General features: G+C 37.1%; 2 protein-coding genes across 2 annotated transcripts in view; one reads left to right on the forward strand and one right to left on the reverse strand.

Annotated features, from left to right (window-relative positions):
* The window catches only part of LOC107221709 (flotillin-2), a 533,503-nt gene that overhangs the window by 65,576 nt on the left and 440,018 nt on the right, over positions 1–27,909 (forward strand). The gene's annotated exons all lie outside the window — the stretch shown is intronic.
* Positions 13,766–20,477, reverse strand: LOC107219052 (glucose dehydrogenase [FAD, quinone]-like). The gene is made up of 2 exons (XM_015657122.2): positions 18,595–20,477; positions 13,766–15,161 (listed from the first exon to the last, which is right to left on the reverse strand). The coding sequence occupies exons 1-2, from the start codon at positions 20,419–20,421 to the stop codon at positions 14,982–14,984; spliced, it is 2,007 nt and encodes a 668-aa protein (XP_015512608.2). The 5' UTR covers positions 20,422–20,477; the 3' UTR covers positions 13,766–14,981.

A 27,909-nucleotide genomic window follows, 5' to 3' on the forward strand; every position in this document is an offset into this window, starting at 1 on the left:
CATTTTGAGTGAACCGCGTCTTTCGATCATTCGGATTCAAGGTATCCGATCAAAAGCGGAACACCGCGTAGTTGAATAATTTCGTGAAACCTGTTTCTCGTGACGTTAAGCGTTTGCCCTTGTCGTTTTGTCAATGCATTTTACTTTTCACTTGTTTCGATAAAATACTGATAAATATTCATTGAGTTACGATTTCGGGTGGGATTTGAATATGCTTATTAATTATAATGTATCAACATTTGACTGACGGAGTATTTTTTGTTTTCCTCTTTGTTCTCGGCGTCTAGTTTAGCATAGAAATTCCTAATTTCCACCCACCAACATCGTTTTTAGACAGGTATTTCAATTATTATTGAATGTTTAGTTCTATGGAGACTTGGACATATTGTTGCGGATTTTCAGAAGTGAAGTTATTGGTTATATTGTTTATATTGACGCCTTAACGAACTTGTAATTTTATACATTGATTAGGTCACGTGTAGGAAGGTTCAATTATTTACATGAGAAACATAAATCGTGAAACAATGTAAAGAAACGTGGCTTGGCACGGAACACTCTTTGGTGACAAGAAAAAAATTGTACATTTTATTGAAACTCTCGTCTGAAGAATACGTTTTATTAGTATCAATAGTTATCGAACAAAAAATGAAAACGATAATATTGTCCATTAGCTCGAAAAAAAATCACCTGATGTCAAATCCTCTAACTCAAAAAACATTACATAGACTTTTGTTTTACCGCTTTTGAAGAAAAAGAACACTAGTAGTCAACCGCTTCATAAGCTTACAAGAGAAGTATTTCTCGATCAACGATTTATGAGTTGAGTAATATCGATAATAAATAAATAAAAGTATACGATTCATCATTTTTCGGAAAAATCGGCAGAAAAATAGTAGCACTATTTTTCCCAACTCAAATTACATAGTAGAATTCTATTATTATATACGAAAAGTAGAAGAATATGATTTCAATAGATGAAAACTTGAAAAAAAGGTGTCTAACCCATTGAAAATGGTCCGTTAGCTGAAAACTATGATCCACCAGGTGGGGTTGGGTCTCAGGATAATTTTTCCCGAAAAAACCAAAAATCAATTTTTTGACCGATTTTGGTCAAATTTTCGGTAGGGTCCTCGATTAAAAAATACTTCTCGTAATTGCAATCCTAATGAACGATGCATTATGTATCGACAGCTGATAACCAAAATGTCGCAAACTCACTGTTTTCGGTTTTCGGTGACCTTACTGTCATAAGGGCGTACTCCCAACTTGTTAACATAAAGTCCGTTAGTGGAAAATTCAAAGTTGGTAAGTGAAAATTCGAAAATTGCCTGCGAATTTTGGAATCAGAGTTTACAAAAACGGGCGAACAATCGCCATTTTTTGAAACTTCTTCATGCTTCTCCCGCCTTTCTGCTTTTTTCGATGTGATGTTCGTATGAGCTATCAGAGTCTCTGTAATTATCGAGACATCCGCGACTATCAATCGAAATCATGTCCTTTTGCAATGAAAATCATTTTTCCTTCGATTGTACCGATTGGAAACGTCAAATGCTAATTGTCAGTAAGTCGAGCGACTTACTGCGCATGCGCGAGGTTTGTCAACGCGAGTTATCGTAACAACATAACCTCAATTCGTGATTTGACGCGGAAGCCTTCGACAGCAATGCTCCTTGTCTTGCAAAAGAAAATATTGTTGCAAATTCAATGTTGCAACGCTGATAAAACGGTTCCTGGTCTAAACGAAGTGACCATACATATAAAACTAAACGGTAAAGAAAAAATAAAAAAAAATAAATGCAGTTCATTCGGTTTCAAATCGGACGCAGGTTTCGTCATTACGAAATTATTCACTTGCGTCAACTTAGAAAATAAATAATTCTGTATGGGGATCCATTACGAATCTTTCTTCGTTTCCAAAGGATGAAATAAAAATGAGATTTTTCTAACAGGAAACAACATTCATATTCCAAAATAAAGGGTTTCAAGTGCATAATTAACGGGTTATAGAAGCAGTATTTCTTGTGAGATAACATGATTACTCGTTATCTTGATTCACTAATCTTTTGTTACTTGAATCTTCACACCTATATTCAGACTTTTGTTACTCCAATGTTTATAACTACGTTGAGAGACTATAAAAATAACCATAAATTAGAACGACCCGTAAACTCAGTATTTATTAGCTAATCAATATAGTAAATAATTAAAGAAATCATTTTCAAAACTCTGTGTCAGCAGGCTTATTCCTATTTCGAGAATCATTAAATCACGGCCTTTCTTTTTGCAATAAGAATATTCTGAAACAGTTATAGCTTATATCCTGGTTATCAATTCCACCGGTATTGCGATTGTTTTTGTTGCCATTTCGAGAAGGACCACGATCGTTATTATTAGCCTTATTATACGTTGTTACGAGGAAGCGGTGTCTTGTTTCGTCTGAGAGAGGCAAGGTCTTCATCGCGAGCTTGTTTCCATTTTTGATTTGCGTTACTTAAAGTTTCTTAAGCTGATCGTTTCCGTATCCCGATTTGATCGCGAAACTAAGTTTATCTCGGTCACAAATTGGTGATCGAGCTTAACCCATTAACGCCCGAAATGACACTTTTCATATAGACATGTTTGACCGATTGCCAACAACGCTAGGACAATGGGGTTTTAATAAAAATTGGTACCTGACTATTTTCAAGGGTGCTCTTTCAGAACAACGAGGTCAGAAGCCATGAAAATCAGATTTTCTATGGAAAATTTGCAATTAAAAAAAAAAAAAAAAACAGTAAAATTTCGGTGTAGTTTTTTTGAAAAATTATTTATATCGAACCTTTATAATACTGAAATCAGACTCTTTTCTGCAAAAATCGTGGAATTTTTTATCTGTACTTTAAAAACCTATTGGTTAGGAATTTTTTTTTTTTATCAATTATTTTCAGAATGGCGGCTCGAAAAGGGTGAAATTTTACGTAAAAATCAAATAATGGCCTCTTGCTTGATTTCTCGATCTAATTGTTATATCTTGTGTTCAACTTTGGATATAACCTTGATTCAGTGTTTGAATTTTGAAAATTGTGGAAATTTTGAAAATTAAAAATGGCTGATTCAAGATGGCGGACAAAAAATCATTTGATTTTGTGAAAACTGACCTCAGATTTGTAATCAGGGAAACCCAAAAACCTCTGAGAGCGATTTTTTGCGCAGGATCGTGTGATTTTGATTTTTGGTCCGTCATATTGAATCGGTCATTTTGTATTTTTTCAAAACTGACCTCAGATTCGTAATCAGCGACCCCGAAAAAAAATAGTTTTTCAAAAAAACTACACCGAAATTTCGCTGTTTTTTTTTTTTCAATTGCAAATTTTCCATAGAAAATCTAATTTTCATGGCTTCTAATCACGATATTCTGAAAGAGCACCCTTGAAAATAGTTGGGTACCAATTTTTATTACACTCCCATTGTCCTAGCGTTGTTGGCAATCGGTCAAACATGACTATACAAAAAGTGTCATTTCGGGTGTTAATGGGTTAATAACTCACGGAAAAATAACTTATGGCAAATATCTCTATTGCAATTTCTGATTGGCTTATGAACAATCAGGCGATACGAAATTGACGGTGGCCTGGATAGGCTTTCAGGAACCTGGAAAAGTCCCGCGTGAAGTTAAAAGGCCCTAAAATTTTTAAACCGAGTAATAAAACATTGGATCGTCAAATACTCGTATAACACAATTTGGCGGTAGCCGAAGCATATATGCAATTTATGTGGTTTGTCATATTATTCTAGAAACATATCGATATGATTATTAAAATTAATGCATATTTATGCGAATTCGTGATTAAAGAGGAACAATGAATGCGAGTTCGCTTTAACTTATTGTTCAGAGATTGATTGATTGACTGTTTGTTAAGTTAGCCGCGGAGTATGAGACTCCATCTGGCCTAAAGTCAAGTGACTAGTGAGTTTCGATCTTAATACAACGGTAGAACAGTAGAATAGTAAAGTATCTGTCGCGATAACAGGGTTACGATAAAAAAGTGCGATAAAGAATTAAGAATAAAAAGTAAAGTACCTGATATAAATACGAGGTGATTAAAATAAAATAATAATAGTAGCTGCTTAAGAGAATCAATAGAGCTATGCGGTAGCTGATAAAGAGAAACGAAATAAGGTAAGGAGAAGATGAGGTTGAATGAGATAAAGTAAGATAGAGAGATTGATTCATTGATTGATTTACGAAATGGTTTATTACCCAGCGTTGAGCAGAAGGTGTAGAAGAGCTGCAAGAAAGTCACCTCACTTGACGTGCTCTGAAAAGTAAAAACTGCGAAACTTGTCTGATAGAATTGCGTGCGGGATCGTATCGAACGCTTTAGAAAAGTCAAAAAGGACCAGAACGGTTAGTTTGCGATCATAGATGCCTTTAGGAACATCCTCGGTTAGTCTGATGAGAGCAGTTCGAGTGCTGTAGTCAGCACGAAAGCCAGATTGTCGGTAATCGAACAGCTGGTGGCATTTGAGAAACGCGAAAATTTGCTCGTGGACAATGTCCTCGAGAACCTTAGATATTAAACAGAGATTTAAGATAGGCCGCACCAGATCGAGAGAGGTGGGCGACTTGACCTTGCCTAGCGGGAAGATTAACGCCCGTTTCCAAACTTACAGAAAGACAGCAGTGGAGAGCGGTTGGTCGAAAATAGCTAGGAAGTATAGAAAGATAACCGGCAACGCTTGGTGAATGTCACGGAGCGATGGTTCGTCAAAACCACACGTGGCCGCGAATGAATAGAGAGTAATAGAAGATAGTCTATCCACGACACGGTCTTACATAGAGGTCTGTGAACTTGAGTGAGGTCTGTGATTGTCATCGTTAGTGTGACCAAATTGTTAGTTCCTCGTTTGTCCACTAGCTGCGTCGTCGTACTAGGGTGTTGTAGATATAGATATACAGTTGTAGACAACCTCGAAAAGCCTCGTGGTCGTGGCGTATATTCACATAACAGAACAATTTTTAAAAAATACAAATTTACAAACGAAACATTATACCAGAAAAATTAACACTACTGTTAAAAAAAAAAAAGAAAAAGAAAAACGGTAATAGGATTTTACCTGCGTCGACCACGTGCGAGGCAAGCACTTTCCACTATTCTACTAGTCGATACTGTACAAATTTATATATCAGTGTCTCAAATGTCGTGTGCCCCAAGCTTAGGATTCACAGTTTGTCTGACAATTGCTGAACTTGACTTCTTTTGACGATAAAAAATAACTATTCTTGCCACAAGTTGAGCGGTAAAAAAAATGGTTACATCTGAAAATGTTATGATATTTATTACTGCAAAAGATCGTATACATATATCAAATAAATAATCATTATAACCATACGCGTATTTCGTTCGTAAAGAGAAATATTAAGTTTTAATGAGTATTGCACTTATTTTTTATCGATTAAAAATATTGTTTACGTTCTGTCGTAGCACAGCTGTTCAAAGCTACCTCTTGACTCTTCCCATTCTAATACCCGTATTCATAGTCTCTCCTTATCTCAAGGATAAAGGACGCCTTGATGAAGGCTTCCTTGAATCTCAGAGGCGTCCTCGTTTCATAGTCACAACTTGGCTCTCCCTTCCAGAAGGAAGATATATTTAGGGATATGTGATTGCTTATGGTGGTGAAACTGCTGATCGAAGCGCCACTCGGCTATATTTAAATCTAACTTAAACCGCTTGACTCTCATTGTCAAGTTGCGTCGGTTGATGAGAGTGTATAACCTCGAAGAGGTTAACCTGTAGACTGGCTGTGATCTCTGCGTCATACGGGTCATAAGTGCGTAGACACCAAGCGCAAGCGCAAGCGTTGGCTACATGAAACGAAACAGCCCATCGCAGTGCCGAAGGTTTCCTCAAGGAATCTCGAGACCTGCCTTGAACGAAGGAGGCGAATAAGGCTCCTTGTTCTGTCGAGGAAGGTCTATGAAACGTGAAATGAGGTACGAGGAATCCTTGTTCCTCAAGGAAGGACTATGAATATAGCTGTAACTCGATTGGCTTACCCCAAGGCTGCACTGCTCCAAGTGGCGGAAATGAGCACTACGCTTTGCCACGCTATTTCTTACGTCCGTGGCCACACTATTTGAGTTACCCCCATCGTACGAGTTTCCAGACCTGTATGTAAGACCGTGATCCACGATGAAATAAACGCGTGACGCTGAAACACGCCTATGAAGGTGGTCCCTCGTATCACGGTAGCGCAGGAGAGCGACCTGAGAACGAAAGCGCATGCAACCCAGAAGAAATCTATGGTGGCCTTCTTGGTTTATGGAGGACGCGAGACATAAGGTGCAGTGCGCTTGTCAAAAACGGTGATAATATTACCCTACAGACAGGAGCCGGTTATCGACGGGGGCTTCAGCATCGAACAGCGACCAGTCTCTTCCCCCAAGGTCTGTCAAAAAGAAATCCGCTGGATAGTCGGTGAAAGAGCGGACGATGACTGTCTTGCGTGGGAGCGGAGGAGCCGGAACTGAGATGGTGACCGAGATGAGGTCATGTCCCATCGTTTGCCTAAGATAACGCACAGGCGGTAGGTTAGACTAAGGCGGTCAAAGTCGGTTTCAAAATCAGCGAGATTGGTTCCTTTCGCTGATTTCCGTAAGGAGGTATCGGGGCTGCAGGGGGGATGGATGGACGACGAATGAACGAATGAATGATATTTATTACCCGTCTCAGCTATTTGTCGTAGGTACAAGTGTCTTACAAACTAGTCACCAATATATTATAATTTTATAACACATTCTTTTAACATACGCTTTAATGTTGTAAGTCTATGACACTGCTTTAGTTCCAGCGGCAACGCATTGTCCATTTTCAACCCTTTATAGAATAGACTTTTTTCAGCACTTCTTGTTCCTTACGATTGTATGAGAATGTTTCACGCTTACCTTGTTTGGCACTCATTCGTATCTCCTACTAACACTATCTTATTTCCTAATTGCTTCGGCAACATACCTTTTACTAGTTTAAAAACAAATACGTAAACATTATAATACAGTCTCTGTCTTATGGACATAAACTGTAGCGCCTGCAGCATTCTTTCAATCTTGGTATATCTATCACATTGCATATCACAATATTACTCTTATGGCCCGATTCTGCGCAACTTGCAGTTCAGTCAGCTGAGTTTCACCCATACTTGCTAATATCGTAGCACAATACTCAAAGTGTAGTGCTCTAATAGATTTGTAAACAATACATCTAATATAAACCGATATGTCGTTGCTAATTCTGTTTTTTTTTTTTTTATTCATCTTTTCCCCTACTTTCTTCAACATATAATCACAACGTTTCTCAAATCAGAGCTTATTATCTATAATTACCTCAAGAAGGCTTTTTCGCCATCTCTGAATCTCTCAGATTCGTATTTTTCTTCTTCTTTTTTCTCTTTCTGGGCTCATCTTTTATCCTCTTATCTTGTCTCGTATTACTCGTATGCGTTGATGCCTCTTTGTCTTGAAACCGTCAACTCTGTGCGCGTTCATCAACCTATCAACATTTTGAGAATTGTGCTAGATTATGCTAAGTTTGTGCCAACTTGTGCCATTTTTAAATATGTGTAAAAAAAAAAAAATCTTACCGTGTTCAATGATTTTCCTCCGAAGCTGAAATTTATATTTTCACAATTTTCATTATTTTGAGAATACGCGAGTTGTGGCGAGTTGTGCTGGACAATTACGCAAAATTTTTTCCCTCTTGTCCAGCATAACTTGAGACAACTTACGAATTCTCACAATTTCGCAAATTTTGAAAATTTGAATTCTAGCTTGGGAGAAGAATCATTGCCATGAGTCCAAAGATAGGGCGAATAGAGGTTTGTTAGAGAAAAAAGTATGCGTACTCATCCAGCATAACTCATTGTAAATAACCATTTTATGTATTGTCCTGACATTCATGTCCCATTATTGTCAATAAAGGATAAAAAAGAAACCCTTTCCTTGGTTGACTGTTGAAAGTACAGGACGCACGTGACATCATACAATATTTTCCCGTGGGTTACTTCGGCTCTTTTTCAATTATTGCTCTTCTAGCTTCACACTCATCAAATAGCTCAAAGAATTTCGTCATAATGCCTTTTCGTTGCCAGTTGATCGTATGGCACGCATCCGGTCATTGAAATATTTCTTCCCATCCACAAGCTTTTATAAATCTCCAACTCCACGTAACCCCCGACGAACGCCTGCAATGCAATATATTTAACGACCCTTTCGCAATAAATTAAAATCCTCCTATTATGGCAGCATCAGATAACCAACAAGTAATTACAAAGCATCAATTCTGATATATAATCGTATCGATACTCACAGTACAATCAATCTAGGCAAAAATATCTGAAACGTAAAAACATCCGCTGTGTTACAAAAACCACATCGCAATAAAAATACGAGAACAACCCAAGTATTGCCAGTTCTGTTGTGAAATTAGGGAAAAACCGTGGAGTCAGACATCGCTGTTTAGTGTAGTGATATCGAAACATCAATCCAAGATGGAATGTATGTAGTTGGTGGGTACATTTTTCTTGAAAATTAATCACGAATGCTATAGCAACAAAGTAAGCACAGAGACTAATCTGTCCAGTCATGTAGTTCTCATTTCAAAATATTCACGCGTTTTCACTGGCAATGAGATACAGATAACTCCATGCTTATACACGGTAAGATAGGGAAGTGGTTGAGCAGAGTAAACGATTCTCGGTTAGCTTTCCCGTTCAAAGTTACTTAATTTTTATACCATTTCAACTACGTTCATCTTTTTAATTAATTATTCACAAAGGTTTCACTCACCCGTTGCCACTGTGCTCGATCGGTTACGTTAACAAGAAAGTTGTAACGTTTTATAAAGTAAATGAGATAAAAGGCAAGTAAATTACTAAACAAAGATCCATAAAACGTGCAATTATTCATTTATTTAGAGTCATCGATTAGCCATACACAAAATTGACAGTATAATGTAAAATTACTTCCTCTACTCGGCGCAGACCGACAAAATAGACCTGATAGTTTAATGTTGAACATGAATATACAGTACACGGTGTATGCGATAAACGTAAACTTCAAGTTAAAATTGTCATAAAAGAAAACGAAGACGAATAAATCAGGATATCGGACAGTATCGTTAAAATGTATATGAAATCGTCTAGCGGTTTGGAAAATATATATATATATTTCGAAGGGAATTCGAATTTACACTTTTGAGTGTGCGTTATTTATTTAATCACATGATTTTTTACGCTTGTTATTTCAAGTATTGCCGCGTATTGATTCTTGATTTATTACCTGACCAAGAAATTTTATTTTTGTCGCACTTCACATGAGTTTTGTTCACATACTTTTAAAATCGAACTCTCGCCTTCCAACGTTGTAGGCCTACTGACTCCTAATCCGCTCAACCTTCTAAGCTCATTATTTTTTTTACAGTAGGATATATCGTCACAAAGTTGAAGCGAACCATGTTCCTTCCTAAAACGATGGTCTGCTACAGCTGAATTTCTTAATCAGATTCCTAATAATTATTTCAACTAATGAGAAACAATTATGACTATTTTTGGTCGATTTAGAATAACCTGTTTTCGAAAGTTGACAGTGGACAGCATGATCGACGGTTGCAATTGTATACGGTTTGGTGAATAAGAAGTTGGTGTTAATTAGATACATACTTGTCATCGTGATAAAATTATATTTGTCTACAAATCCAGTTCGAGTTAAGCACAGTACGAAAGTTTAGGTCCATGGAATAGAAGCAGATGAAACTTGACCTCCTGTCCATGTGACACTGTCATCGGTGTGAGATCGAGTACAGTATAATCTCGATTAACCCTTTACTGCGAAGTATTTTTCATTTGAAAATCCATTTTAATGGCAACAGTTCAACTCCATGCATACTCAAGGAGTCCGTCGTAGATGTAAGGAAGTGGATTCTGACCGATGTCTGAAGATTTCTTTGAGTTGGTCAAAAAATAAAAATGTTACGTTTCTTCTTACTGTTGGTGATCCAATGATGATTAACGTTAACATCACCTAACATATTATTCAGTGATATAAATCAATAAACATGCAAAAAATTTACCTACAAAAGGTAATTAATCCCGTAAAACAGTGGTTTTAAGTCGGTTTTACTTTTAATCTTGCTAAAAATTATTCAAAAATAAAGTTCGATCCTTATATTTATGTATTTTCTTTCTTGTGTTTTCATCTTGCCTGTTGAGATATTTTTTATTTCAAGCCAGGCGCATTTTGGGTATGTATTAAATAACTGTTTATACTTGTATAGACATTTCGTTGGACAAGTTATTTCGAGCTGTCTATGGGATTGAAATATCCACTCTGTAAAATTTCGCTGGCCTATGGAAAAGTTCAACGACTACTGTTTCCTGCACCCTGTTATATTTGCAACGCGTGCTTTACGAAGTCTAAACCTATTACACCCATCATGTATTATACACTTATTTACCTCGCCACACAATGTCCGTGTCGAGTGCGTTGATCTTCCTTTCTATCCTCCGTCACTATATAATCTCGCTGATTATTGACATCAATGCTTCCACGCTCGTTGGAATCACGAATCAGTCGATGACATTGCGCACGGAAGAAAAGGGTATCTGACTGACAGTAATACCACCACTATACATGGTTGTTGACGACGTGTTGTCAATGAAAGTAAACTTTATCTCTGTAAAAGTAATATTATTTTTCACATTAACAGGTTGACTATAAAGCACCCAACGAATATGATTGAGTCAGCGTGGTTAGTTGGAAAGATTAGGTACTGATGCAATTTTTTTGTTTGTCAATGTAACATGGAATCTTACGTTTTTCGAGTAATTGAAGTGTAAATTTTAATAAATAGCTCAAAATTGTACATAATGATTGAAAAAAAAATTTCGGATTCGAGTGTTTTTCGTTTTTTTGCATTTTCTGAGAACATTCACCCTAGTAGGGTATTTTTTTTCACACCATCAGAAAGTAAAGATTTGAACGAACAAAAAGCCCACCGACTTTTTCAAAAAAGCAGATATTTTGACGTGAGAATTTTCGATTGAAAATTAGGGTGTTTTTTCGATATTAAGTCAAAATAAGGTGAAAAAATAGATATTTTAAATCAAAAAAATTACAGTGTGTTTGGGACATGAAAAGGTAAGTTTTCACCAGATTTCGTGAAAAAAAAAATTTTTTTGTAAAAGATAAAAATAAAAAACCAAAAACTTGGTTATTTGAATTTTTCACATAAATTTTGAGGTTATGTGAAAAAAGTGTAAATACAAAAGTTGTAGATATTTTTATTACCTGCAACTTTGCCGTTTAACTTTTTTCCATAGCACTTGTAGTTTTGTCGGAAATTGAGATAAACCGTTTTTTACCCTTAAAAACTCACCCCCTACCACTTCCCGACCTCAGATCGCCCGTAATTTATTCTTCCTTTGATTTTTGGTATATTCTCTTCCTTCTCCAATCGGTTTCATCCTACTATTATTTTTTTTTGGTTTCAAAAATTATCGACCCTGGTCTAAATCGTGCACACCAAGTTTCAATTTCGAGATAATCGCGTTTAAAGCCTCGGCAAGGGAAAAACGACTAGTCCTCCACTTTCTTGGAATTTCACTGGGTTTCTACACTTGTCGCATATGAGAATGTCGGCTAAACAGCTATTATTGAATAGACCATTTACCTCTACACATGGTGTCTACATATACCTGCACCCTGGGCACCAAACAGCGCAGAGGCGAGTCACACTCAAAGGCTCCCAGGACGTCATTTTTAAGACTCGGTCGAAATCACTAACTGCCTCGTATTCTACAGTTTCCAAACGACAAATTTTGGGGAAAAAAAAACAAAATACGTCTCCCTCGTCTCGTCACTCTCCCACGATCCTTACAGTAACCTCATCATCTGATTTCTATCGTCCTATTTCCATTCTGGCTCACGCCACTCGCTTTTTTCCGACTCTGGTAATTCTATTCTCCATCATTTTGCGCACCTTATGCGTACTCCTCTTTACATCAGATCCATTCCTACTACAACGTTCAACACGATCACTTCTATTTCAACACTCAACAACCTCACGTATAACTTTTCTTACCCTTATTGTGAACTACAAACCCCGTTTAAACCGTTCCACAAATTCTTTAAACAAATATATACTTGATATATCAAAAATCCAAACGGTTATTCAACCCTTATCCTAACTTCTGGTTGTCCCCTGACGTAAAAGCGAAGCCGACTCACGCTGAAACGGTCGAAAAGCGCACGTCGTTCTTGGGGCACGAACTTTACACGTACCATGCGTTTGAATCGAATCGGTGAGACTAACGTCCGAATTTCCCCGTATGAGTCGGAAATAAATCTTATAAATAAAAATAAAAAATACACCGACCCATTTAAAAAACCAAACCTGGACTTCGTACCTCCGTGGCACATCCGCTTAGTAAAAATTCGAACGCGCAATGTTCCGTCCCCTTCAAACCCTTACAGCTCTCGTCTCAAACTTTTGTTGAGATTTTGCTTCGTTTTCGAGAAAATCGCCCTGGTCACTTTAAATGCCCCACCCTGTATTCGCAAAAAATGAAAATTCTCACATCAGACTAATTGTTGAGATAAAGTCTTCCAGTTTTTCCCGAATCTGTGGAGGCTTTAGGTTGACAGAGTATATTTACCTGATCATTACTCTAACATGGAACCGCTACTGTATCTAATAATGTTAGCGCAAGTTTTAACGCTAACGACAATGGATATGTATGATATGATCTATACTAATTTTACAGCAGCGACGAATCTCAAAAACAAATGACGTGATCTTACGCCAAGTCGGTAAGAATGGCATTTAAACACGCGAGCACGGTTTAGTATTTTTGTAATAGAATTCCATTAAATTAACATTAAGAAATAAAATGCTTAAAATACCTATCTCAGAATCCATCCTTTGACGTCGTTGAAAAATTATGTATGGATAATTCTCGCTCAAGTCGAGAAGGTTTGAAATCTCTATTCACACTTGACTGGAATTTTTTCTTCGATTTACTATTTTCAACGTAAAACTAGACCCCAGTGCTTTTTTTTTTTTCTTACTTTTGATCAACTTTGGTTGCATAAGACAAGTATTGGTTTCGGCCAAAAATTACTTTTTATAATTTCAACGAATCTCTAAGTTGTCAAACGTCTAGCGTCTGAAAAACAGGTTTTTCTGGTTTGGTTATTTTTATTATTATTATTATTATTTTTTTTTTTCTTCTTCTATTGCCTCATTTTATTTCGACTAACCCATTAACGAAAATATCGACGAATCAGCATTTGATAACGTGCAACATTTATTTACCTTAAAGATGACCTGCTCTGAGACAAAAGTTTTAAAACTATAGAATCCGGATTTCACACTCAGTTTTCAAAGAAAAATAATTCTAATTTCTATCGATTTTTCAATTTGAACACAATACTGAATATTCCCAAAATACGCCATTATGATTTCGTTGTTAGCAAAAAAAAAAAAAGATAAAAGAAACTTGCTTTAGATTCAATACAGACTGAATTTTTCTTGATTTAATACGAATTTCTTGATTCAGGTCTTCGGATACGAAGCTGATCACCGTATACAAAATTTGTCCATATATGTCAGTAAATTTTTTTCATACCTCTTCGTTCCTCACTTTATTGAAAATCTGATTCAAATTAGGTGCAGCAGAGAATTGTCAATCAAAACTATCGAAAATGAATTTAAATGACAAAAACGGAAAATTCTTGAATATTTCGTTAAAATTTATTCCTCCTGACGTTCACGAAGAAGTTTCTCTTTCCGCGTTCTTGAATAAATGTGAACTTGTAACGATAGAAAATGTATTGATAAATACCAATCGATACACGATCTTTAAATGACATTTCGTTGTTTCGTCTCACTCGGACTCGAGTAGCCTGATTCTCTTTATTTCGAAAAAATGAAATGACGGAGGAAAGAGTAATCCAGCAAACGAGCTACCATCCATCCTCATGGTTCTTCTATTTGTTAGGCGATAATGAGTTTTCTTAATAATTATTAATCATTTCAGTGATTTTTCTCAATCGTTAATGAATATAATGACATAATCGAGACCGGGTTGAACTAAAGTGAAACAAACGCTTGTACAAAATTCAAATTTTGATATTCCATTGATTTTTTTTTTTTAACCAAACACAGTGTTTCCCGTCGATTCGAAAAATGCTGACGCTTAATTAATAATAAAAATGCATGCGTGAATGATATTAAATATACGTATATCTATGTACAGTTTATGTATAAATATTTCTAATTCTAATTATTGTATATAAATATCTATCGTAACACCAGATCAAAGTTTTTGATTATTGCAATATTTTCTCCCCATTTCGACAATAGCGCTAGAGACAAAATAAAAACGATGCATTGATTATTCCTCAATTGCGGAAGCTCTGTACGAAAAGCTGTCGGAGGTGAAGTCGCTTCACGTTTAGCTATAGAAATAAGCGTGTTGTTCGAAAAATTAGTTCTAACTTTTATCGCACCGTCGAAAAAAATAGAAAGTACCAAAACGCGAGAAACTAATCTACTTTTAATCTAATCGATTAATTTTGATTTTTGCATTATTAAATTTGATCTTCTTTGTTCCTCGTTTATTCTCTCTCCCTTCTTACGCGGTTCCGATTTTTTTCTCTTCGCTTTTTTGAACCGTCGAATGATCGCGATTTTCGTATCAGCTCAAGACTTCTTCGTGACTTTGAAATCTCGCTCGTCATTGGAATTTCGAAAATCGCTCGCCAATTTTGGAATCAGAGGATTTATAAACGGGCGAGCATCCGCCATTTCCCGAAATTTTGCCAAGCTCTTTCCGCCCTCGGAGGTCGAGGCGACAGGAATTTCATCGAAAGATCAGCTCCGCTTGTTTTCGCACCTGCGCCAGACTCCTTAGCGCCAACCGAGCTTCGAAATCCCAAGGAATCCTCATCCTCGTCTCGCCGATCTCGCCGATCTCTCCCAGCCATCCGTCGTATAGCCCCAATCTTCTTTCACCATGTCGGCCAGCTTCTCGCCGATCATAATTACCGGGATGTTCGTGTGCGCCGTTGGAATCTCTGGAATTATCGATGCGTCCGCGACTCTCAGCCCCTTGACGCCGTAAACCTGAAAAATGACCTCATTTAGTTAAAATATTCCGTTTCTTTTCATCTGTGTGATTATAGATATGATTCAACCGATACGTTCTCAAATTCATCCCAAAACTCTTGGAACGTTTGCCAATTTCTGTTCAGAAACTTGAAGAATGGTCGAAAGTTTTCGTTTCATCTACCCGAAGTTCGAAAATTCAAGTTTTTGCTGATATCGCGATTCGATGACAACCTTTGTAATTGTAAGTGGAGAATCTAACATACGAATATGGGTGGCTATTTACGATTAGGAAGTGGTGAAATTATACGGCTGGATGTCGTATTAATTCGAGTATTGAAGTTATTTTTCGAGAGTTGATTGTTGATGTCATCTGTATCGAGAGATGATGCATTTTTATAGTAAACAACCAAGCAATAAGACACTTTTTCCGTATTCTTATGACCGCCAATCTCTTGCTTGAAAAATCGAGATTTTCGTTGAAAATAATATTAATAATAAGTATGTTAATAAGAAGTTGCGGTAAAGTTGCACAAAAATGAGAAACGTCGGGATATAAAATGCAAACGTAACGTCTCACAATAGCGTAATTTTTTCCCTCTTTTGACATACACCGCGGTATTTCACGGTCAATATTCGTCATACAATCACGAAAAACAACCAGTTATCACTTATGGCACAGCACCGTACGTACGAATATTTGATCCAGGTGCAAAAATCATCGTTCGATAACTCTCTGTTATTCGTTGTTTCTAATTAATGTCTAATGTAACGTGTAAGTTTATAACTTAGCAGTCTGTTTTTCATTTTAATGGAAGGCAGACTTAAATCTTAATTTCAGCGGATTCGATTTTTGAAAACGTATTTTAACATCAGATAATCATATTCCAAAATTCGTAAAATGATATTGAAGAATTCAGAAGTTACTAAGTTTTACTAAGAAGTTACTACTTTTAATGTTCGCTGTCTTGAAACTGGATGTGAAAAATATCGATCAAAGTTACCGCAATATTGTTGAAATGTTGACAATTGTGCACGAAGTACCCGTTTCCATGTCTCTTTTCTACACTCCGCGCACGCGCAGTCGTAAACTAATCTTACATTACGCGACCCCAACCTCAATTTCATACTTCGTGAAAAAATTACGTAACACGCTCTTGTTATATATAAAGCATATTATGCACGGATTTGCTGAATTAATCTTTTCGTCGCTCGCAAAATTTGAAGTTGTCACTTTATTATGGCTTCGAAATGACAATATATCCGTTCACACTTGAATCTGTGAGAACCTGTTATCGAAACTTGAAGTGAGAATAATGTAAATTAATATTCCAGTCAAAAGCACACAACAGGTTTCATTTCCTAGAGTATTGCACTCGTTGATGAATTTTAATCGGAGTGAAGAACGGTCAATATTCTGGCGAATAAACACTCCTAGAAGTTTATGCAAATTCCGTGATCCGTAGATCTTTTAGTCTTCTCGTCAGCGTATTCTTTAATTTTTTATTTCAGTCGCAGAAAATTGCAACTTCATGCGAAATCAACTGTAAAAAGCGTGTAAATGTAAGGCCATTGAATACCAGTTCGTTTTTTTTTTGTTTTTATCATTTGTTGTCAAACAGATGAGCAAAATCTTTCTTTTTGCATACAAGGTTGATAATCAGCCATTCGATACCACCTGCATAATGTAATTTCAAATGGTATTTTTAAGAAGCTGTAATCAACTCGGCTTTGACGAGTCGTTAATTGCCCGTTCATTTCTGCAGACGTTCGTATAATCTCGCTAATTATTGACATCGATGATTCCACGTAGGTTAGAATTACGATTGACCTTAGAGTCGTTGTGTTCCGTCCAAGTCGTGAGAAAAAAAAAAAAAACAAAACGCCTTTTCTAGGCAAAAACAGATGTTGACATAACACACTTGACATTGAATTCAAACAATCAGGGAATGCTGAGACTTGAGGTTTTTCTAATCAAAGGAATGACAAGTTTCTGCTTTAGTTTCAATCGCTGTTCTGTTATGGACCATGTCAGTCTTTATGGTCTGTAGTAATAGTTGTAATCGATTTATGGAAGAGTTATCTTCCTCTGACGTACTGTGGTCAGAAACCCTTCGTATCGCCGAATTCCTTACATTTGCCTGCCCACTGAAAGTGCATAAACAGGAATTTTCGGATCCATAGACTATTCCGACGTTTGCCAACGATGACTCGACTTTTCGACAATTTTGACACTAGTGAAAAATGATGATATCCCGGACTAGTTGGACTGAATCGATCATTTAGAGTAAAAAGTTCGATTAGTTCCGGTGTTTAGACAGCACGCGTATAAGTGTTGATATTGAAAAACTAATAGATGACAAAAGGTTGAATATACTTGAGTAACGCGACCCCTCAGCCTTGGTTTTAGAATGAATGCATTGGATTTTTATTCGTTGAAATATTATTTAAGTCAGAGAAAATTTTAGATACGGGATTTTTTCACGTCGAATTGACAAATCAAAAACCATCATGATTTCCATTCTGATCGGCGTTTTTTTTTTTTTGTGTCACTACTTCCTGTGAAATACTCTTGACTTTTTGAGATTTTTTTCCAACCGTTTGTGAATTTTGAATACTTTCAAGTTCAAAATTACGTCCTTACCGATCGTCGTGAAAAATTTTCACCAAAATTGGTATTGGTAAACTTTTTTTTTCTGTTGACTTCAGTTTTATCTTTTTCAACTCCAAATTAACGGAAGCAATACATGAAAACGAATAAATATCCCAATGAAAGGAATCATATCAGAAAAGAATGGGCAATAGCAATTGAGCATTTTGCAACTTGAACATCCGGTTTTTGGTATTTTTTTGTATGTCACGTGCGGCACATTCTAGTCTATATAATAATATTCTGTTATGTATCACTCACGTAGATACAGTAGTAGAGTAAAATCTTACCACTATTACTTTTACTGAAAAACGTTTTACTAGAATTTTTGAAATTTTTTTCAAGGTAATCGGTAACTCCGCAATTCTGAACTAGAGTGATTAAAGAAAAAAAGTATGGAAAATTAGAATAGTGTATCAGAGAAAGTACTGGTTTTGATTTATCAATTTTACGTTAAAAATCCTATATTACAATTCCTACTTGCAGTATTACGGCAGCATTTATCGAAGGGGATCCTGCGAATAGAATATTATAATGTAACTCTTTAAGACTGTCTTACTTCATGTGTTTTTGTGTAAGAATTTACTACGGATCGCTCGGATCGTGGTCATCTCATGAAATGTTAATCACATCACGTTTGACGCCTTTGACCGCTTTCTTCGAAAACAATCGTTGCTGTATGCAAGACAAAAGTCGATGAAATATTTTCCTCTTGCGAATGGCGAGGTTATAAGAAACATCGGAAATTTCGAAAACAAGGAAAGGAATATTCTCAGAATAAAAAGAAAACAAAGCGCTCACCTGAAGTCTGGGATTAACGACGGCGGTTGGATCGCCCTGAGGACCCATTTTAGCGGTGCCAGAATGATGGTAAATGGTGAAGGTGAGAGTGCGGGCGGCGCATTCCCAATAGCCGTCCGAGTCGTAGGTAAACCTTTGACATCCGGGAAACCGGACGTCGAACTGCCTCGAGCCGAACTGCCGCATGGCCTTCGTGCGAGTCACGTTTTGGGCGGCGCGGATTCCGGCCACCATGACGCGCACGTCTTCCGGGTGGCTCATGTAGTTCGGAATTATTCTCGGCGGGGATCTGATGTTCCTGTTCCTCAGGAGGATCTCACCGCGACTCAGCGGTCTCATCAGCATCGGAAGAATGTTCCAGGAGTGTCGATTTTCGATCTCTCGATAAGTCCGGGACCAGAATTGGTCAGATATTCCGAATCCGCGACGGACTCCTTGGTCGGAGGCGAGCGAGGCACCTTGGAAGAGTAACTCGACGTTTGGCCAGCTGCCGTGGTCGTTGGGTGTGTCGGTGTTGAGGAAGGCCAGAGCTTCGCAGCCTCCCGGAACCGTCAGAGGGCCTTGACGATTGGTCAAGTAGTCGGCGATGTAGGGTTTCACGGGGTTCATTATGTCCCTGGTGATTATCGAGGCGGGCTGATCGACGAGGGCGATGAAACCGCCGTAGGCGATGTGGTCCATCAAGTTCTTGCCGACCGGCGCGTCCTTGACCAGCGGAATCCCGATATCGGCGAGATGCTCGGCCGGTCCGATTCCACTGAGCATGAGAATCTGAGCGGAGCCGATCGTCCCGGCGCTGAGAACGACTTCTCTTCTCGCCCTGACGGCGAACTTCCGGTTGTTCTTGTAGAACTCGACGCCGACGGCCCGTTTGTCTCTCGGGTCGACGAGCACCTTGCTCACCAGGCTGTTCTTGCTGACGAACAAGTTCCTCCGAGTCCTGACGGGGTGAAGATAAGCTCTGCTCGTGCTGACCCGCGATCCGTTGGCGGTCGTCGTCTGGATGTAGGAGAATCCGGTCTCGGTCCTTCCGTTGTAGTCCTGGATGTCGAAGCCGAGCTCTTCCCCGGCCTCGAGGAAGGCCGTCGCGAGGGGCGTGTGGAAGGTCGGATAGTTTATCGCCATCGGGCCTTCGGTGTTGTGCATCTTCTCGTCGACCCTCAGCCCTGGGATCCCGATGTTCTCCATCTTCTTGAAGTAGCGAAGCACCTCGTCGTAAGACCATCCGACGTTCCCCAACTCCGCCCACCTGTCGTAGTCCCGCTTGTCGCCGCGGGTCGCGATCATGTAGTTGAGGACGCTGCTGCCCCCCATCACCTTGCCCCTCGGCCAATTGCACCTCCGGTCCTTCATCCCCAGGCAGTAGCTGTCCGAGGGCTCGGTCCGGTACTTCCAGTTGACGTCGTTGCTGAACTGCAGGTAGTTGACCAGCAGTGGAATGTCCATTATCAGATTCTCGCTCCTCCCGGCCTCTAGGAGCAGCACCTTGAGCTCCGGAATCTCCGTCAACCGACTCGCAATGACCGCGCCTGCGCTTCCGGCCCCTACGACGATCACGTCGTACTCGGCATCCGGTCCCGGCGTCATGTCCGGTGGTTCGGCGTGCTGGTAAATTTCGCCCTCCCGCAAAAATTTCACCACCCCAACCGTCAGTGAAGAGAGCGTCGACAGCAGTGATCGGTAGTTCTCGTTCCCGCTGATACCGGTGTAAATCCGTCGAGGCAAGGCCTGACCTTCCGCACTTCGATACTGCAGGCACAACGTCGCTATGAACACCGCTGCAGCAACGACAATCCGAAAGCTTCTCACTGCCATCGTCACCCGCATGTTTCGTGAACAATTCACCAGCGTGATATGTGCTCGGGAAAACACATATCCATCGTATTTATATACAAGGCCGCATCCACCTTGGTGCCCGCTTACAGTGCGAACCTTTTTCTGTGATACTTGATTCGATCCCCAGTAATTCCCCTTTACCTCCCTCTCTTCCTCTCTTCCTCCCTCTCTTCCTCTCTCCTTCTGCGCCGTTTTAATCACCCGAAGTCTCATCCGCCGGGCCGTAGAACTCTGTGATTCACGACTTCTTCGACCACATTGTGGTCTCTTACATTTATTTGCTTAAAAGGATACACCGATCACGATACTGTCTACAAGAATTGCTAATTCTGTTTTGATTCTTCGCCTCTCTTGCGGATTCAAAATTTCCGTCTTTCCATTCGATTTTATAATATGTGTATCGAATACCTGATTACTATTCATTATATTCAACCGTTCGTTTCATTGCAACATGATTTTACCTTCTGTCAGCGCATCATATTAGATTTAATTTTCTTGACACCAGCATTTTAATAACATCAGCTCAGGTATATTTTTAAATTGCGTTTCTACCTGCAGATTTTGTTGTGCACTTCCTATCTTGCATCAAATTATGAATGCAGGAGTTGTCATTTATGTATACACTTTCAGAATACTTATCATTTCCCAGTTTTGATTCCTGAGTGAAAAATATCCCAATGTTTGTCTTCTCACGAAGTGAAATTGCGTACGAATTTTCTTAACGATACAAAATTATCACAAACAACAATGCTTCGGTTTTTTTTTTTGGGTTTAATTTCGTCACATATACCAGAGCTCGATGGCACGATATGAATAACGTTCGGAAGTATTGCTAGCCAAAATCATAATTTGCACAGTTGACAACCTTGTCAATCTCTGGTTCTCTAAACTTGTTAGGCTATCTTGTTGTTTTGTCCGAATTGGAAGAGGAAGCCGTATAAATTTGATTAAATTTGATTGAATTCGTTTTGTTCTTCCTTTCTTTGTATCCGTGTTACGGTTTGACGTTCTTTTTTGTTGAATATAAAAAATTATGGTTTCTCCACTGCGAGGCATTAATAAATCTATTCTTTACGTCAGAATATGTAGCAGCACGCTGATGTCGGCATTAAATTCTGTTGTGTAAACTGGTTATGGCTATTTATAATTCATCGATTCTTTTCTGTTAATGGGTTTTTCCTTTACCGTTTGAATCTGAACTTTTGCTTGCTACGTGTTGTATAAAACCAGTTACACAGCGTTCGATTAATCAGTTCGAAAATTTTTAACAACAACTGTCGCCTTCTAACAATAACTACAAGATTTAATCATTTATCCACGATTCGGTAAAAAACTATTTTCTTTCGTTAGAAGTGACCATTTTTTACTATCGAGCGTAATTTTTTTTTCTTCACGAATATCTAGAAGATTAAATCTTCAATCGAAGTGGAAACTTGAATATAATGTAATTCGGTATTCACGAAAGCAATCGGTTGATAATATCGCTCGTTACAATGTCGTGTCTTGATTGTGGTAATCGTTGGTATTGAAACCTGATTTTTAATCTGAACGAAGAAAATTGTTTTATTTTTAAAGTCGGATTTTCTTTACTAAAATTTTTTTATACTTTTCCAATCGTGAGCAAAATTGAATTAAAAAATTATTAACGTTATTTGGAAAAAAAAATCGGGTTTTTACCAAAACATCACTTCAAATTACGCAAAGTTTATATTATGCAGAAATGAATCTTTACCACGATAAATTATCGTAAATAATTTTTCTCAATCTTACACTTTTTGTTAAAACGTCAACAAATATAAATCAAATCAAATAACGAGAAACTTTCAGTGTTTTAATTTATAGGAAATAATTAGGCGAAGAAAGTTGATAAAAATATTCCACGTATTGAAAAGTATAAACTGGCGAGAAGCGTGAATTATATGCAACTCGTCGTCAGAATGCGTTCCTTAATAAGGATGAAGTTAGTAAAGTCATTGTAACGATGTATGCGTACGAAAAGTCGCTACTTCGCATCTTTAGGAGTGTCCGAGACTTAGTAAATCATTATAAACGAAAGATACTTTGAATTTGAAAAGTCAACTCCTTGAAAGCCATTTTTTAATTGCCCAATGATAATGATTTTTTAGCCTAAAGTTTCGTTCCGTTAACGTTACTAACTTCAGCCTGATGTTCCTTACAATCGGATTTCAAAGTGATGAAATTCGAAACCGCATGAATAATCAAACAATCGTAATATGTTTGGTATAAAAATGATGAAAACTATAGCGAAGAGCCTGCGTCACGTTGAAACCCGAGATGCCGAAATATTTCATTGGAATCGTATAAAACCGTTTGTAACTAATTGCTTGAAATGATAATCGATTATTCCGACTGCGAAGTCACGCAATGAAATTTAATTGCGTTTATGCGTGTCGAAAAGTATCTAAACGTACAATTTCTGTAATACAATATTCGCAAGACTGGAAGGAGTCTTTATTTTTTTATTTTTTTTTATTATTGTTTTTTTTCATCACTATCAACGAAGTTGGCGAACGCTTTTCAGGGGAAGGCGGTGAGATGGTTCGTTCTCAACTAATAAAATTTAAAAAAGGAAAGAAAAAAAAACTTCAAATCAAAGATTTTCAACAAATTACTAACGTAATATGCATCGTTTGTCATCTAATCACTCTTTCCAAATGAAATGAATTGTATTTCGTTATTACACAATTCCGAAACAGTATCTTATGAGCCTGTGATTGGGTTCTAATTCTCCTCACCAACCTCCTTAAGGTTACGTACTACTTCCTTCCTTACCGACCGAGCAAACTAATCCTTTTTCTTCTAATACCGAATAAACAAACGAACGGTGCTCCGTAGAAATTTGAACCCTTTCCGTTCGTTTGTTTATTCGCTGTTAGAAGAAAAAGGATCAGTTTGCTCGGTCGGCAAAGCGGGGAGTACTGCATAACCTTAAATAACAGAGAAGGTGATGTTTTGGTTCCGTTAACATTGCGGTTTTATATGTAAAAGCCTGTTCATTTCTCGTAAACGGTTACAACTTTTTATTATTATTGGGCTTTTTCGCCGATAACGTGATTATAATGTGTTCTTCTGAAAATCATTATAACGTTACTTTTATCCGTGTACTGTTATAACGGCTTGCCGTTCAAACTTTCGTCACTATGAACGTCAAAAAATGGTTATTTTTATTCGAGGTAAACGAAGACAGAGAGAGAGAGAGAGAGAGAGAGAGAGAGAGAGAGAGAGAGAGAGAGAGAGAGATAGGGATATAGAATGAAAATATTATGAAAGAGAAAGACAGAAGTAGCCCGCTCACTATAACGAATAACATTTCAGTTATCTTGTGTAATTTCTATTGTCATAATTTCTCACCTTCTCTACTGACAAATTTTGTGTCACACTTTTTTTTTCCAACTTATTCTTCTGCGAAGGAAAGCAGTTTTTCATTATATTTGATTTGATTCTTTTTCGCCTCAAAATTGATACCCTTATTAATAAACTTTACGATTGGTATTAAAATTACTACTTTTTTTTTTTTTTTTATCACACCGGATGAGATTATTTTCGGTAATTTTTATTTTATTTCTTCGATGTTTCGTGGCTTTAATTTGCACTAAGACATTTTTTAGACTCTTAGGTTCCTAAATAATGTAACCATTATGAAAAATTAGGCCGACTTATTGTTTGGTTTTTTCTTTTTTTTTTCTTTTTTTTTTTGATTCTTGTAATAATCAATTTCTTTCGGAAACAATCGGCTATCGGCGAACGGATTGAGCCACAGTTCTGAAAATTTTCATTAATCTTTTCTGTGCTTGGTTCTATTATATATATTTTTTGCAATTTTTTTGACACTCCGGTTTCAAAAAAAAAAAAAAAAATTTCAACTTTGAGCAACTCCAAAACCCAATAACTCAATAATCAAATTTCACATACCCACGTCTTACGGTGCGCTGAGTACGTAAATAATATAATTTTACACGAGGCAAATGGCGAATGATTCCATATTCCGTCACTAGGTGGCGAATACAAACCCGCAATCAAAAATTAACTCTTGAATACTTATAATTAGAGCTATCGTCGCACAGAACTTTGTCTTTTCTTTGTGTTTTTTCCATCTGAATGGAAAAATGAGAAATCATGAAAAAAAAAAGAAAAGAACTAGTTTCTTCCCAAGTCCACGTCGTTAGTTTTGGGTCAATGTGAAAGGGAGAATAAGCGCAATATTTAATGTTTTATTTATGACTATTGCAAATAATAGTCGCTATCTTGGATCCACCATTTTGAATGTTGTCAATCTGACGTCAGATTCGTAATCAGCGACACTAAAAACCCCCGTATATCAAATTTGGCATAAATCGATTGGTTAAAAAAAAATGTTGTCCGCCATCTCGAATTTCTGAAATCTAACCTCAGATTCTTAATCAGCAGCCCCAAAAATCCCTGTACATCAAATTTGGCATAAATCGGTTTATTTTTTAAGACTTCATACATTAATCACACTTGCTCACATAATGTCAAATTACGACCGTTACATGGCGATAAATTTTTTTCAATCTCTATTACATGTCAATACTTTTAAATATTTACTTATTTCTGAGTCTACACAAATGCCAGGATTTCATATTTTTATATTACAGTTTAGATTAATGCGGATGCTTAATTACATTCACACTTACATAAATCGACATTACCTAACGCTTGAGATGTTTATTACAAGTCGTACATGTAGGAAGTGAATTCCAACCTAACTGTATCAGACTGCTGTCTTAATGGTCAATTTTATTGGCATATTTAGTAATCGAACACATGTTTACATTTTTACTTGCGTACTGGCGAAAATGTTTGAACTATAGTCTTGCCAAAATTTTATCGACCATTTAGACGATGTCCGAATACAGTTGGCTAAAGTTTTGGATGTCCGTTCTTTTGTTGGTTTTATTGTTTTTAGATATACGTATCATTTTCATGATAAGCCTCTCGTGCCAGTCGTTCCAAAGAACAAAAGAACGAATATCCAGAACCTTGGTCACCTCTATTCGGACATCATGTAAATGGTCAATAAAATTTTGGCAAGACCGTAGTGCAAACACTTCCGCCAGTACGCAAGTAAGAATGTAAACATGTGATTGATTTTTAGATGCGCCCATTAAATTGAATATCAAAACAGCAGTCGGATATATCTAGATTTGAAATTCACTTACATAAAAATATGAAATTCTGGCATTTGTGTGGGCTCAGAAATAAGTAGATAGTTGAAAGTATTGATATGTAACAGAGATTGAAAAATATTTCTCGCCGTGTGAGCAAGTGTAATTTAATTGATGTATAAAATTTTTAGTAACTTTATTCAAGTAAACCTAATGATAGTAGACGAGGCTTGCGGAAATGTTTACAGAAAATTTAAATGCCAAATATTATACGCATTTGTTTGTCTTCGACATTCACCAACGAATCCAAATCCTTACAATTCACAACACATTGAAATCTTTCTTTTTATAATTTTTTCTGCGCATCGACTGTTAGTCTTTTCAAATACGAGTGACCAGACGCAGGATCAAACAACGTAATCTAGAGGCCAGTAAGTTGAAAATAATTAGAAATCACTGAAATTCAAGCTGTAATTATGTACTGAAAATTGCTTGGAAATCAGCGAGATGTCGAACTACTTTTAACGTTTAGGAATTACTTTGAGATCAGTGAAAATCGAGCTGTCGTTCAACGTTGAAAATAAATTTTGATAATCCATCCGCAGAATTCTTCAGAAAACTTAAAATAGCGCATTTGCAATTACAAATACGATATCAAGTCACGTGACCCAGACAGACTCGCATTGGTTTATCATTTTCTCAGTAAGGGTCATGTTTTTGATTTTGATCATGTTGAGATCGTGGGGAAAGAAAATAACCGGCATAAACGATAAATAAATGAGATGGGCACATATTTATGAAAATAATACGGTCAGTAGAACAACTTTCATCCAGAACTTGAGCTATTTGTTTATATGCCAGTATTATTTAAACGCTTTAAACTAGATTCGTATTATGTTGAAACGCAGCTGTGATGTAAAAATAGGCCATCTTGGAATGACATCCTTGGTTTGTCACTTCCTCCTCTAACACCGAACTAGTAACATCATTAAATTTAAGTTCGCTACTTTTCACAGCATTCTTGGTGTGATTATACAATTTCTTAGCCTTTGATCTAATTGTAGTAAGTTACATATAAACATTGAGTCTTTTTCACACTTGATTTGTGTGGTTAACCTTAAATCTAACCTCACTAAATACGCGGATGGATCAAAATAATTGGCCATTATCCAACCAAATAGTGGGCAAAAAAAAAAAACATTTCTTATTGTATCTTTGCTTTTCTGTAGTACGAAAAGTAGTTTGAACTGAGAAGAACTGTTTCGGTGCAATATAAACAACGTAACCGTTTTAAGAAATTTTCTTGGACAGTGTCAAAACAAGTTTACCCGATTACGTGAGCATAAAGTTAGGCTTCGCAAGACTGGCCTCATTGAGAGTTCCGCTGTTCATCAAACAAATTCGAACTAATCCAATAATTACAACCAATTTGTATGTTTTTACTTAGTCGTTATCATTTTCATTTATTATAATAGTAAGCGAATGGCAGTATAAAAGTATAACAATACGAATTGAAATATTCGCGTAACATAATGAATGAAAATGATGTTTATGTGTTTCACAGTAATAAGTTCGTAACTAATTGTGAGTAAAAATGTACAAATTAGTCATAATTATTAGACTAGTTGTAATTGGTTTGATGAACAGCGGAACTCTCGATGAGGCTAGACAAAGTTACGCTACGATGTTTAGAAGACGTGGTTTGTACAAAAGAACGAGTGACAAATAAATTTTTACAGAAAATAGCGTATTTATTTGGTAACTAATCGAGAGAAAGATGTAACTATTTTTTTTTTTTTCTACTTTCGCGTAGCATTACGCCTTATGTAAGCAAGTCGGAATTTATTTTCGGCTGACAATAGACGAAAAATCAGGCATCTGGTCACGTCTTGATTCGTGCATCTTATCTTTTTCTTGTCACAGGACAACTTTACCAAAACATGTCTACCGTAATTATTCGTAGAGCGTTCAAATGTATTTGCTACGAGAATTGAATTCTCTAATCGAACGTTGATCAATCTTCGCTACAACGTGTCGACTATAATTATTCATAAAGCGTTGAAATTTATTCTCTACGAGAATTGAATTCGCTAATCGGACGTTGATCAATATTCGCTACGACTCGTGTAACTAGTTTGACTTTTATGTAATCGAACCGCGTCAATTTTATGCTAAAAGTATTTTCGAACCCGTGTCTCTAATAATTGTTTCAGATATTTCTTTCGCGTAGAAATTTGCGTATTATTTGTTGGATTAGGGCTTGAATGATAAATTAATGAAACAGTCGCGATTTCTTATATCTTGGGTGATGCGAATTACAATATCTGTAAAT

The sequence above is a fragment of the Neodiprion lecontei genome, chromosome 2 (assembly GCF_021901455.1).
Source record: "Neodiprion lecontei isolate iyNeoLeco1 chromosome 2, iyNeoLeco1.1, whole genome shotgun sequence".
Lineage (NCBI taxonomy): Eukaryota > Metazoa > Arthropoda > Insecta > Hymenoptera > Diprionidae > Neodiprion > Neodiprion lecontei.

What these genes read in the sequence shown, in the direction of transcription:
- LOC107219052 (XM_015657122.2), bottom strand. Translation starts at nt 20,421, where the DNA reads ATGCGGGTGACGATGGCAGTGAGAAGCTTTCGGATTGTCGTTGCTGCA. An exon ending in TCGTTAATCCCAGACTTCAG is followed by an intron (nt 15,162 to 18,594) that starts GTGAGCGCTTTG and finishes GTCATTTTTCAG; the next exon opens with GTTTACGGCGTCAAGGGGCT.